We start from the raw sequence: 14,716 nt of genomic DNA, 5'->3' as shown, positions 1-14,716 counted from the left end.
TATGATATCTAGAAGAGTCTAAAGAATGAGATTGTTGCTGCAAGTTCAAAATAATCTGAATGTTCCAAGTGTCTGAGAAAGGAAATGAGTAAAATCCAAATCATAACCCAATGAGCTTGACTTTGATTTTTAGAAAAATTCTAGAATATTTTATTAAAGGTTTAACATTTACAAAAGGAATCAATGATCACAAAGAGTTTGGACCTATCTGGCCAATCTCATTTCCTCTTACGATGAATTTACTGGAAGATTAAAGGAATGCGTTGTGACTTGCCCAGGGTCACACAACTAGTAAGTGTCTGAGTCCAGATTTGAACTCAAGAAGATGAGGTTTCCTGACACCGGGTCTGGTGCTCTATCTATTGTGTCAGCTAGCTACCTTGATCACTTTCTAGTTGAGTTGTATTGTTTGTTAATTGATTTGGTGCTTTACTTTTTTTTTTTTTTTTTTTGATAAATTGACTACTTCTCATGTTTTATGTAGAAATAGTTGAACCTGATAAATCTTGATCTGCCTCCATGCTAATTACATCTCTCTTCCCTTTTTTTCCCCATATTGCATAATTATTCATGCAGGTACAATGGTGGGGGACCATACCCGCTTAGAGTTCCACAATATTGAAACAGGAATCATGACGGAGAAGCGCTATATCTCAGTTATCCCTTCCAGTTTCATCGGACACCTACAGAGCCTCATGTTTAATGGTCTCCTCTACATTGATTTGTGCAAGAATGGTGACATTGACTTCTGTGAGCTAAAAGCCCGTTTCGGCTTGAGAAATATTATCGCGGATCCTGTCACCTTCAAGACCAAGAGCAGCTACCTGAGCCTGGCCACTCTCCAGGCTTACACCTCCATGCACCTTTTCTTCCAGTTTAAGACCACCTCAGCTGATGGCTTTATTCTCTTTAACAGTGGAGATGGCAATGATTTTATTGCAGTTGAACTAGTCAAAGGGTAAGTGGTTGCTCCTCTTATATTTCCTACTTTAAGTAGAAAGCACTGAACTAAAATGAGTATTAAAATATCTACTTTGCTAATTAATTTCATCACTCTCGTTTTATCAGTCAATGAATCAATTGAGTACCAACTATGTGTCAAACTGTGCTAAAAGCTTATTCACACTCATGAAATCTATCTGTGATTACTTTTTAGGGTAATTTTTAATTTAAATATTTATTTGTTATTTATATTATTTTATTCATTATTGTATTATTTATTATTTAAATATGTGTATTTTTAGGGATTGATAAAAGGGGAAATTTATTTGTATATTTCCCAAATTTATCATTGATATAATATAGGCAATTTCTTATTTTGTAACATAATACTTCTCTAGAAACCACATTAAAAAGTGTATTTCTCTATTCATTTTGCAATTCTCTATTCAAGTATCTTGACTGCACTAGGAAATGAGGCAAGAAATGAAATCAAATCCATCTCAATTTTTCCCCTTTTTTACATATGAACAAGCATTCCTGAATAATTGTCTCAGATATAGACAGACACCTGTTAACACTTGCAGTAACTAGGGAACTAGGTAGGTTACCCTTGGGGACTAGGGAAAAAAATAAGGCAGGGGGAAATAACATGGAGTAAATCCAATGCTTAGCATTAAGAGTTAGATATGGTCTCATTCCTCATGCTTCTTAGCCAAAAATTCAAGTTCTTTCCCACCAACCCCAACTTCTCCACTCTTAATCTTGTCCTATTGTAATCCCATTTGAGTCTACAAAGCCACTATCAATGATCTGAAATTAGGATAGCAGGGTTCCATTTCATCTGCTTTTCACATTGATAGAATGGGGAAGAGAGAATCACCTATTCCACTACAAGGGTAGGGAGAAGCACCTCATTTTGGGACCCAAGAATACCTTGGCCACAGAAATAGTTACATATGATGTTTGGGTTCTATGATATTTTTGTTATGCCAAATATATTGTAGAATACATAGGCATTTGTAGGTCATTTGGGAGCTGTTATGTGTACAATATTACTTCTATGAATAAAATACATCCTCGCCTCCAACCAATATACCTTTGGAATATAGCCATCAATAAGTTGAGGGATCCCATCTTGGTGGTTATTAAGAATAATTGAGAAAAGCAAGAATTTGAAATCCATAAAAATCTAAACTTTGGTGTTCAGCATGATGGGGAGGTGACCCTGTGTTATTCATGATTATACCAGTAGAACATTGATTTCTTTCATGATGACTTTGTAAAATAATAACAATAATAATAAAAACATTTATATAACTCTGTAAGGTTTGCAAAGGACTTACTTTACTAATTAATCCTCACAGGCAGCCATAGGGCCAGGTGCTATCTTATCTCCATTTGACAGGAAAATGCAGTAGACAAAGATTTAAGTGATTTGCTTAGGTACTAGTACTCTCAGCTAGTAAATGTCTAGGGAAAGATTTGAACTCAGATTGACTTCAAGTCTAGCATTCTAATTATTGTACCAAGTATTGTACCTTAATTTCTTGAACTCTAGTATTCTTGTAAAGTATTTTAGAAATGAAAGACTTTAAGTGAATGCTGTATTAATATGAATTACATGAAATCAAACAGTTGATTTGCAGAATGATATACTGAAAGACCTTCTCCTGGGGACAAAACTATTTCTTGATATCTTATATAATGTATTAATGATCCCATTGTAGAAAATTAAGAAATAACCTGTGGCTCTATTATTTAATATTGTACTAGAAATGTTAGCTTTAGCAATTAGAGAAGAAAAATAAATTGAAGGAATTAGAGTAGATGATTAATATTTCATATGCTACCAACACAATTCAGAAGCAATATAGAAAAGGAAATCCCACTTATGATAACTATTGGCAATATAAAATATCTGGGAGTCTACCTAACAAGATAACTCTATGTGAACACATTGTAAAACACTTTTTCATATGAATAAAGTCAAATTCAAACAATTGGATAACTATTAAGTGTTCATGAGCAGGCCAACCTAATATAATAAAATGACAATTCTACATAAATTAATCTACTTATTCAGTGTCATACCCATCAAACTGCCAAAAAGTACTTTATAGAGCTAGAAAAAAAATAAAATTCATCTGGAGAACAAAAGGTCAATAATAGCAAGGGAAATTAATGGAAAAAAAGTAAAAGAAGGTGGCTTAGCTGTACCAGACCTAAAATTATATTATAAAGGGGCAGCATCAAAATTACTTGGTACTGGCTAAGAAATAGAGTAGAGGATTAGTAGAATAGGTTAGGTTCACAAGACCATAGAAATTTAGTGTTTGATAAATCCAAAGACTCCAGTTTCTGGAGTAAGAACTCACTATTTGACGAATGTTACTGGGAAAATTGGAAAATAGTATGGCAGAAACTAGGCATTTTATACCAAGGTGAGATCAAAATGGCTTCATGATTTAGCCATAAAAGGTGATAATACAAGCAGATTAGGAGTGCAAGGGATTACTTACCTATCAGATCTTTAGAGAAGGGAGGAATTTATGACCAAAGAAGAACTAAATAACATTATGAAATGCGAAATGGATAATTTCAATTATTTTAAATAAAAAAGGTTTTGCACAAACAAAATAAATGCAGCCAAGATTAGAAGGGAAGTAGAAAGTTCATACATGCACACACACACACACACACACACACACACATATATATATATGTGAATGAACTTATTCAAATGTATAAGAATATAAATCATTCCCCTATTGATAAATCATCAAAGAATAGGGACAATTTTCAGATGAAAAAATTAAAACCATTTATAGTCATATGAAAAAAATTTTCTAAATCACTATTGATTAGAGAAATTTAAAATAAGACAATGTCATTTCTACTATGATAAGAATATGCATGTTTGTGTGGATATATTTATGTATACAAAACTACTCTGACCACCACCTTTTCATCAAGTGATATTTTGTTCTTCACAGCTATATACACTATGTATTTGACCTTGGAAATGGTCCCAATGTCATCAAAGGCAATAGCGATCGACCACTGAATGATAATCAATGGCATAATGTTGTCATCACCCGGGATAACAGTAATACTCACAGCCTGAAGGTGGATACCAAGGTGGTCACTCAGGTTATCAATGGTGCCAAAAATCTGGATCTGAAAGGTAAATTCTTTAAGAAATCTTGTTCTTCTTGGCTTTTTTTTAGTTTTAAATTGTGCTTATTTTTAAAGGAAAGCTGAACAGAAGTGAAGTAAATTCATCAAGTTAAGATGGATGCAGCTATGTTGAATTATTACTCCAAAGTTCAATTCTTTCTGTTCCCCATTTGACTATACCTAAAAAATTTCTTGCATATTTGTGGCTGTGTAAGGATATATGTTCTGTAAATCCTTTGGCACCTATCAATGTGAAGGGTTGGAGTGGTTATTTTTCAATAAAAGAAATTCTATGTTCTGTAAATCCTTCGGCACCTATCAATGTGGAGGGTTGGAGTGGTTATTTTTCAATAAAAGAAATTCTATGACCCATAATTTAGGGATTTTAATAGAATTATGTATATATTTCCTTGAAGCACTTTTTTTTCCAGTTATATTAAATCTCTGATAATTAGTTTAAAGTTCAAAGATTAGATACCTGGATTCATGTACTTCATCTCCCCACACCCACTTTTTTTCAGGTGACCTCTACATGGCCGGCCTTGCCCAAGGCATGTATAGCAACCTCCCAAAGCTTGTAGCCTCCCGGGATGGCTTCCAAGGCTGCCTAGCATCTGTGGACTTGAATGGGCGCCTACCAGATCTGATCAATGATGCTCTTCATAAGAGTGGCCAGATCGAACGAGGATGTGAAGGTACCCTGTATTTCAATTGCACTCTGGTCCCAAGCATCAGCCTACCTGCTGCCTCTGCCAATGCCTCCTTCTTCTGTCCCCCCTCTTCCCTCCTGCACCCCCTCCTTTTTTTTCAACCTCTCAAGTCTCATCATCATCAACATTTTCATGCCAATGGTTGGCTTTATCTCATGACATGACAAAAATTTTTACAATTTTTGTACAATGAACAGATGCTTTCTATAGTATCTTGCCTATAAGATACTTGCCTATAAAGGAGTTTTCCTGGGCATCAGCATCACAGTACTCATGACTTCTAGCCTCAATTCCAGAATGACTTAAAGAAGAACAAGAACTTTAGATTAACTGGATTATTCAGTACAAATTGGAAAGGGGACAATCAAAACATCATGAGCCAGTGACTTATCAATAATAGTCACATTGCAAAGAAGCATACAACCTAGAACTCATGCTTCTGCTTTTCAAAAGTGATCCATCTTATAGCCTTCCTGAGGGATGTCTAATTGTCAATAACAATTTAATTTTTAACAGCTGTGTTGAACACTTTTAACCCATACAGTTTCTTGAGTCTTTTGGGATGGCAAAACCAACTTAAGTTTGAGCCAAACTTTCTTTCTAGGCAGACAACATAATTATTTCATGTTAAGCTTTACTAGAAATGTTCGACCAATTCAATATTTCTAGATGATACTAGACAAAAAGTGTCGGTCATTCTCTGGTGTTTTTCTGCACTGGCTAAACTCATATATTTTACAAAACTGAAAGATACCAAAATGAAATATCTTTTTTGAGTGCTTATATTCCACTGTAAGTTTTTTTTTTTCTTTTGGGATTCCTTGGGGTATTTCATAGATTCCCTAGGTTTCCTCAGAACAGTTTTCAAAATGCTGTTCTAACAGTTTTCATTACTCTTTGGATTTCTGAAAGCAAAGGCTTGCAAGACAAAGTGAGTGAATTTCCATCAATTATCAAGATCTCAGAATTCTTTCATTTTCAGTTTCATGTTCCCTTATTTGTGCTAGGAGTAGTTTCTTGTGGGCCTTATATAATTTACCTTGTTGAAATGTATCATTCCATTTCCTCTTTAATACTTAATTCCCTTCCCACATTCCCTTTATGTTCACTGGATGCTTACTCATGTCCATCAAGTACACTTTAAAAGGTTTTCTGTCCACCCAATCTGGTTTGTGGTTGTAGAAGCCATTTCCTATCTCTTAAGAGTCAATTTCCTCTATTCTTCAAATAAAAAGTTAGAGCATCCTTTCATCCCATTCTGTTTTTTCCTTTTTCTTTATTTTATTGATAAATTCTTTTTACTACATATGGCAGAGAGATGGTGTGGATAAGGTGGAGAGGATTATAATTTAAGTATTTTTTGCATTGTTTGATATCCCTCTCTTTTTTTTTTTTAATTCAGCCTTTATTCTAAGAAATGTTCTTCTCTGTGTCTCTTTTTACACTGTTTTCATCTCAAAAAGAATAATTTTATTGTGAGCTCTGCCTATAAGAGAGAGCCAGCATTGAGAATTCAATGCCTACCTTAAAGTATTGATTCATATAAACAAGATTGGATTTCTAATGATAAATACTTATAGTGATGCTGGTCTCAAATAGATAATTGAATCAAAGAAGATAATAGGTTTAAAATTATTATTAAAGTATATGTCACCATAAAATACAAATTATCATCATTGATACTTAAGATTATGAGCCATGCAAATTCAACAGTTTAAAAGTGATTAGAATATTGAAACATTATAGATCAAATACAAATAAATAAAATCTTAATTTCCTATTTGAAAGTGTTTGGAAATTGTATGTGAATTCTACATAAAAACCTTTATGTAGGTATTTTAAAAAGTTTTTATCTTAAAAGTAATTGGGTACCATTGAGAATATATATATTTATATTTAATATACAACATAAGAATGAAATGACCTATATCAATAGGAAGGACTCTTCCTGAATCCTACCATACAATTTGGCATGCAGTTTGGTCTGATTCATGAAATTAATTATGACCTTCCTTTTGAGTATGGGTGATTGTTCAAAGCTGGATATGATAACTTGATGGATCAACTCCATGACAAGCCTTGTGGGTCTAATAACACTGCACTCTATTGCCATGGAGATAATTATGATGGTTACATGTTAAGTATTATAACCTCCACGCTAGGTGGGTTGAAATGGAAGATGAGATCTAAGGGAAGAAGGTCCTTGTTTATTATACATAAATGACTAGGGTAATTAGTTTAAGTGGCCAGGAGCAGAATGCCTGAAAAGTGAATTAAGCCATAAATTGATCTCTTTGGAACTATGTACCATTTTGAACAAGCCCCAGTAAGAGTTTCCAGGTGTTTCTGTGAATTTGCAAAATAAAATTACTAAGAATATAAAGGAAAAGGAAAACCACTCTTTAATCCTTACAATGCACGTGCATGAACATACACATGCGCGCACACACACACACACACACACACACACAGATGAATTTAAAAAAAGATAACTGTCATATTGTTTTTTTCAAATTATGTTACTTGCAAAATGACCTCCATAAAGGTTTTTAGATAACAAATTTGTTGGGAACCATAGAAAATGCTTCATATTTCTTTTAATAATACCAATTTATAGAACAAGAGAAAGAATAGGGAGAACGTTTCATTGCTTCTAGACAAATCCTGTATCTCCTCTTAATGTTAAGTTAAAGATTACTGTATTTTACCCTCATACCTATAGAGCAAATGCACCAAGATGGATTAAATATTATTACAGCAATCATTGGTAATATTTCCTGTCACTTTTGTGACACTAGATAAGCACCATCTTGGGGCCTTAGTTTCCTCATTTGTAGAATGAGGTTGTTGGACTGCATGGCTTCTGAGGTCCCTTCTAGTTTTGGGGAACTTGATTTATGATCCTGTGATCTTAATTGTTGACTCTAGTATTTGTAATAAAAAGAGCTGTTTTTCACCTTGATATTTCTAATTCACTAAAGAAAATAAAGAGAATGATGTCTTATAGAAAAAAAATCAAGTTTTCTTTGGTATATGGCTCTCTTTAATTGAAATGGATACATGACATCAACTACATGTCTTCTCCTTTCGATACCCCACACATTAATTATCGAGTTTGGATTTTTATTTCATGTCTTTACTGACTGTTTTCCTGAGGGATTATAGACTTCCTTGTAGTTGTTCTAGAAAGACCAAAGACTCAGTGAATCATAAATGTCTTCCCATAGTCACAGACAGAAATTCTTTAAATAATAATATATAGGCATTGGTGGTGCTTGGTAGTTAGAGGAGAGGGGGGAGAAAGTAGAGGAAGTTGACATGGTAATTATCAAGCCTGAATAATATCAGATAAAGAGGCTTTTTGGATGTGGGTTTGAAGTTTTGCAGCAGCAATCTTTTTTGTGTTTAAAACAACTCTGAAGAAAAAACTAGATCTCTTTATTGTCTCCAAATCCCTTTATGTCAATGGCCACATAAGCTTGATGACTGAGTACAAGCTTCCTTGGTATCACTTTGGAAGGGACTAAGGAGTGTTCCTTAACTGGATGCTTCATGTTTAACTTTTCAATGTTCAGATTTTTTGTATGCTTTGAGTCTTATACATATCTCTCACCCTTCCCCTGCCGTGAAATTCTCCTTGTCTTATTTCTCTTTGCTTAGCCAGATTCCCTGAAAACCATTTGCTCTTAATTTTCTGTTTTGGAGTTGACTTTGTGAATGTGAAAAGCCTCTTGTTGCCCATTGCTTGTGCTTTGCTAGATTTGGTTTTGTGCTGCTCTTGCTTGGCTGATGGACACCATCTTGGCTCTTACCATACCCCAATCCATCTTTTTGTCTTTGAGTTCATTGGTCCATGTTATCTTTGCTCCACTTGTGTCCTACCTGTGTGCTTATCAATTGTATGACCTGGCTATGTTTGTTATGCTGATTGCTTTTCATTTTCTGTAATGTTATCCTGGTTTAATCTGCCTCTTACTAACCTCTGGTTATTGTTTTCGCTTTTTTTTTTTCTGTTCTTTTGCTAACAAAGTTGCGTTGACCAAAGCTGACCTGCAAGGTAGAGAAGGTTCTTGTTCCCATTACCACTTTGGACTGAAAGATACCTTGTATAATTCCTTAGTATCTTTTCTTTGGAGATTTCCATGCAGTCACACCTCTTGGTCAACAGGAACTGTGGTGGGTGGAGATGTGTGAGTAATTTGCTTTCCAGAAAGGAAGGCAAGAAACAAAATTAAGAACAAACAAACAAATAAATAAATTTAAAGGGGCATCAAAGGCATGGAGGGAATTGGTTTTTTGATGACAAAAGAGGTTTGACAGCATCTTATATAGTTACTTTCTATAAACAAATGGGTCAACATCTTGAAATGCTTAATGGTTCTTCAAGTAGCAGCTATCCACCATCTGGCTGCTTCTCTATAGATGAAAACCAGCCCTTATTGGAAAAGAAAGTGCCTTGGGCTTTTAATTTAATGTCTATTGTCTCATAGAAGTCATTTACTCAGGCAGACCATTTAAATATGTGGACCTTTGAAAGAGAATGTCATTTTCTTCTCTTAATTCATTTGAGAGATTTCTAAAAAGTATTCTGGGGGATATGAATGATGTAAAAATGTACTTAGTAATTTCTATCCCCCATTCAAGATAGAATATTTTAGATGAACATGTTTGTTCCCTGTTTTGAAGTGTAAAGTAATAGTGCTATTGGGAAACAAAGTTATTGAATTTATCTGAATTATCATGTCTGCATGTTAGATGTCAGAAAACATCTGTGGCAGAAACTGCTTCACCATACCATTCAAAATGACACCTTCCAGAAATGGTTACTTTCATATTGGTACTTAAGTTTCTTTGACTTAAAACATTCATGCAAAGTTTCCCCTTTCCCCCTTTTATCTGTTTAACTGTTGCAAATTATCTGTATGACTATCAGTCATTCCTAACCTCAAGGAGCTTATTTTCTACAGAAGAAAACTAAACGTGCACATACTAATATAAACATGTTCATAGTAAATACAACAGAATCAACTTCTTGATGTGGTTTATGATAGGAATTAATATAATATATGCATATATATGTAAATACTTCAATAGGGTGGGGAATTGATCTAAATGCTTCTGGATTTTTTGGTCGCCTTCACACATAGAAAACTAAGACACCATATTCACATAGAGAGGAGGCCACATTGGGATTTCTTTTTTTCCTAACATGAGATACAAATTGATCAAAACATCATCCCTTCAGACAAATTTTTCTTCAAAAAGTCATGCTTTTTAATGTTGTCCTCAATTAAAGAATTGCAGCCATTAGTGAATCTTTGAGTTAGACAAACTCTGTCCCACATTTTAAGCCACTCATCTGACTGTGATTTGAGCAAGAACTGACTATATTCTTTTTTTTTTTTTTTTTTTTTTGGTTATCATTCTCTTTTCCTGGCTCAGGGAAAGAACATTGGAGACTACAAATGTCTTTAGTTATTGTATTACTGATCTTGTGGAAAAGACTATTAGTTATACATCAATATCTTTATCCATACCTGTGGCAGTTATAGTAATTGATTATGAAAGGTAGCATACATATTTTGGTATTTTCTCTGTCTACTTTTCTTTCTCTATCTCTTCTCCATTTCTTTCTTTTTCTCTCTCTCTCTGTCTCTTCTTATTTTTCCCTCTCTTTCTTTATCTAACACACCATTCGAAGTTATAATAGAACCATATATCTCCCATCTTGAAAGATAAGAGGGCTTCATCGTCAATGACTAAATAAAAAGTGGATTATAGGTACTAGAATAATTTACCCGGACAAACCAGCAGACTTATGAATGCATTAAGGATTATACTTGGTTTTTCTAAACTGTTGCTTTATCTTGAGGGAAATAACATTTTTCTAGAGATAGAGAATTTTCTGGAGGAAAGCAAAAGACAAGCTCATTGTATTTATTTAACAGCATTTTGGAGTTTGCTTTCTGAAGCATGACAGTTGAAAGTGTTAAGCAAGATAATTTTGTCCACTTAATTATGAATTATTTGAAGCAAGGAGTTTTCATCCAAACAAGATAGTTGCTCAAGTAAATGGGAGACCTCTACTGCAGTCAACTGAAGACAGTAGGAGGTTCTGTTGTGGTCATATCAGGAAAGAAGTCTCTCACCTCAAATCTTCAATTCTGTTGTCTTAACTCCTAGAGGCCTACTCACAAGTAATTGCTTCTCTCCTGTGAGTTTTAAGATGTCAAAAAGTCTTTTTCTTTCCATATGAAGAGATCAAAGCCCTAAGCAGTGAGGCAATTGGAATTTTGTCCCAAGGCATTGAAATTTACCAAGCACTAACAGTAGTTGTGTTCCTTTAGCACACAGGAATAGCTCTGGTCAGCACCAAGTTTCCCAGGATAATTAGTTGGAACAAGAAGCCATCAGTTGGCTATGTAGACTATCCACCCAAAGAGCCCCTTCATATCCTATTCTTATCCTCTTCTTTCCCCAGGCATTTTTCCCAAGCAATACTATCCAGGGACTTCTATCTCTCGTTCACTGAGTAGGGTTGCTGGGTCTCTCAGCCATGAATTTCATATATATTGGAACTTGAGATCTCTCTTTCCTTGACTTCCAGTCTTTTGCTTCAGTTTCAAGATTTCTAAGTCTTGCCATCTGTCTTTTTGGACCTTCACACATAGTAAGCAATCAATATTAAATCCTCATTTATTCACTTATTCTCCTCAAAATTCCCTCATATAAATTTGTCTGTTAAAAAAAAAAAGTTTGCCTTGTTTTGTGCATGCTGTTAGTTCCCAGTACATTTTGTGGTGTTTGACCTGAACCAGAATTGGTAATTATATTTATGGAAGAGGGAGGCTTCTTTAGGGTAGATGCTATTTCTTTTTCTTTTCTTTTTTCTTTTTTTTCCATCTATTTATTTATATACTCAGCATTGAACCTTCATATAATCATTGGTAAATAAATTTGTGTGTTTGAAAAAGAGAAAGAGATAGAAAGAAAGACAGAGAGATAGAGAAAAAGAGAAACACACAGAGAAAGGCAAGTTTTCCCAGGAGTCTGTACATGGGGAAAAGAAGAACTTTAAAAATGAAGTTATATTTCATAGGAGGAAACCTAGAGCTGGATCAATGAATTCATTTGTTTATTTGGAAGGGTCATAAGTTCCGAGATATGAATAATTATTATTTTCTATTATTCTGAGTATTGAATCAAGATTTCTTAACTTATATTTATTTCTCTATTCTCTCTTATAATTCCCAGCTCCCAGTTTTCTTTTGCAATATGTTTGGATGAATTCTCAGGAATGTCTTACAATGTAATTTCAAAAACCTTGAAGAAACTCTGGGGATATGTGAAATTCAGGTGTTGCTTATTTTCAGAAAACCCAAGAATACTTAAATTACACTTAAAATTTTTGATCCTATTCCACTTGTCCCATTCCCCCTTATTCCTATATTAAGTTATCTGGGCTATGAGAAATGTAGTCTTTCCCACACACTTCTTGCCAATTTTTTCCTTAAACTGTAGCCATATTTGTCAATTGGGTTGTGTCTGAACATCTGGATTGAAGCCATATAAATAATGATGGCAATTTCCTTAAAAGTTTGACATTATTGGAGACAATAAAATAGGCTAGATTTGATTTGAGATACTTATTATAGTACTACATGCCTCTTCTCTAAAACTGAGAGAAACATAGTCATTTTTTTTGTTTGTTTCTGTTTTCTCTTCAGATGAGTTACAGAAATATAGATAATCATCTCAAAAGGCCTATCTTCCTGACTGGTTGCAAACCCAATTTTAAGAATCAAAAGTAGTCTATGTTTCTTTCTAAGTGGCAATGTAATTTGAATATGTATTCAGACACTTATTTCTTTGGTTATATCAGTCAGAATCAATGATAAGAAAGAAGGCCAGAAGTCAGTAAGTCCTCCTATAGGCTGAGAATTTTTATGTAACTTTTTTTTTTCATTGTACTCCAGATGACACCTATTAGAATTTTATCTGAGGCAAGGATTTTGAGAAGGTTGAGCTTTTGAGCATACTTATCTTGAAGAAGAGAAGACTTGGTAGGAAGTAGGGGAGAATTATGCCAAATGTCTTCCTATCTTTGAAGAGCCATGTAATAGAAGAGAGATTAGTCTTACTTGTCTAATCTCTTACTTGTCTCTACTAGGTAGAACTCAAAAGAATGGGAAAGAGTTGAAGAGAAACAAATTTAGGTTTAGACTAGGGAAAAAATTCCTAACAATTACAGCTCTCTCAAAATGAAATTGGTTGCCTTGAATGATAGTGGATTTCTCTATCACTCTATTACTGTAAGGCAAGGGTCAGATGTCTAATTTTTCTATAGGTTTTAGAAATGCTTGTTCAGGTGTGTGTTGGATCTTTCCAACTCCAAAAATTGGTAATTCCATTTAATTGTCTCTACTGCTGATTCATCTTGGCATCTGGGACAATTTCTGTTCTGTATTCTCAAGGAGCTCATAGTTTAATACAGGAGTGGGGAAGATCCAGGCTGCAGACCATAGAAGGGCTACAAAATTATTTATTCTGGTTCTGTCAAGTCAACCATAAATGATGATGAACTGAAAGCTAGGTACTATGATACACCATTGCTTAAGTTTTGAAATTGATAATTTTGTATGGCTTGTGAATGATGTTATAAATATCTAAATGGCCCTTGGCAGAACATAAGTTTCCCCAGACTTAGTCTAATGGGAGTCAAGGAGACAAGAAGCAAATTGCTATGTACAAACAAGTTTATATTCAGGATAAGTTGAAAATAATCAACAGAGAGAAGGCAGTAGAATTAAGCAGGGGTAGGGGAAAGCTTACTATAAAACGTGGGATTTTAGCTGAACTTGAAGAATCTAGGGAGCCCAGGAGCAGAGATGAGCAGTATTCCACGCATAAGGTTAGCCAGTAGAAATGACCTAGAGTCAGGAGATAGACAGTTCTTTTAGGGGGGAGAGGTTTAATTAGAAATTTAAAAAGATTGCCTTGAAGTAGTGAAATTCAAATTGAGATATGACATAAATTTGTAGTAGACTCGGCATAGTTTCATGATTTTCTACAAGTTCATTCGATAGCACATATGTTTGGATGAATTGGATGAAACAAAGGCAACAGATGATGAGAGTGATTCATGGTTATGGTTTATCGGGGCAAAGAACAGCAATACATTAATGAGAACATGGCATTCAAGAGAATAAAGTAGAGTTAAACTTGTTTACCAAAGGGACAGGAGAATGTAACTAGAGCATAGATATCTTGGGAAAGAACCAAAGGGTCCAGATAGTAAAAATTAAGGTGTTCATAGCAGGAAGAGGTTGAAAGGGATAAGGAAAGAGAGAATTTAATAAATTTTGATCAGATAAGGGAACTTCCGAGTTCACAATCATAGAAGTGTCACATTTGTGAGTGATGGTAAGATCCTTGGATTTATATGTGGCTAAGGTGGGGTGGAAGAATGAGATATGAGAAAGTTAAGGAATAAGAATTTAGGCTATGTGAGGGAATATCAATATGTATGTTGAAATTCTCTAGCATGAGAGCAGGAATTGAAGAGACACTGTGAGCAGACAGTGAATTCATTGATAAAAGAAGAGAAGGGTCCTGGAAGTTGCTAGTCAATAGTCACCAGAATTTTGGTTCAGTGGCAGAATTGGTTTGAATGAAGTACTAAGGAGAGAAGGTGATAGTGGTAGTGGAAATATCTATAAGTGACAATGGGAAATCAAGTATTCCAGCTTCTCTACTTTTACCAGTTTTAGGGGAATGAGTTAAAGTACAGTCAGGGCTGGAAAAGGAGCCCAGGGAGGCTGTGTAATCAGGAGGGGATGGATGTCAGTGAGAGCCAGAGGAATGGAGCAATTTGAGGTATTTCAAAC

General features: G+C 34.5%; 1 protein-coding gene across 25 annotated transcripts in view; it reads left to right on the top strand.

Annotated features, from left to right (window-relative positions):
* NRXN3 (neurexin 3) overlaps positions 1 to 14,716 on the top strand; it is a 2,067,316-nt gene that overhangs the window by 987,580 nt on the left and 1,065,020 nt on the right. For 14 of the 25 annotated variants that reach the window (XR_007950618.1, XM_051977495.1, XM_051977488.1 and 11 more), the window contains 3 exons: positions 577 to 958; positions 3,936 to 4,126; positions 4,641 to 4,814. Coding sequence is in view for 22 of the 25 variants with exons in the window: in XM_051977495.1 (XP_051833455.1) it covers positions 577 to 958; positions 3,936 to 4,126; positions 4,641 to 4,814 (747 nt within the window). In the remaining 3 variants the exon portion in view is untranslated. Of the gene's footprint in view, positions 1 to 576; positions 959 to 3,935; positions 4,127 to 4,640; positions 4,815 to 8,859; positions 8,887 to 14,716 lie in introns of all 25 variants that reach the window. The other 11 variants (XR_007950617.1, XR_007950616.1, XM_051977489.1 and 8 more) reach the window with 1 other exon arrangement.

Source organism: Antechinus flavipes, chromosome 2 (assembly GCF_016432865.1).
Source record: "Antechinus flavipes isolate AdamAnt ecotype Samford, QLD, Australia chromosome 2, AdamAnt_v2, whole genome shotgun sequence".
NCBI classification, from domain to species: Eukaryota; Metazoa; Chordata; class Mammalia; order Dasyuromorphia; family Dasyuridae; genus Antechinus; species Antechinus flavipes.
The sequence above is the reverse complement of the archived record's forward strand: the minus strand, read 5'-3'. Positions and strand labels throughout refer to the sequence as shown.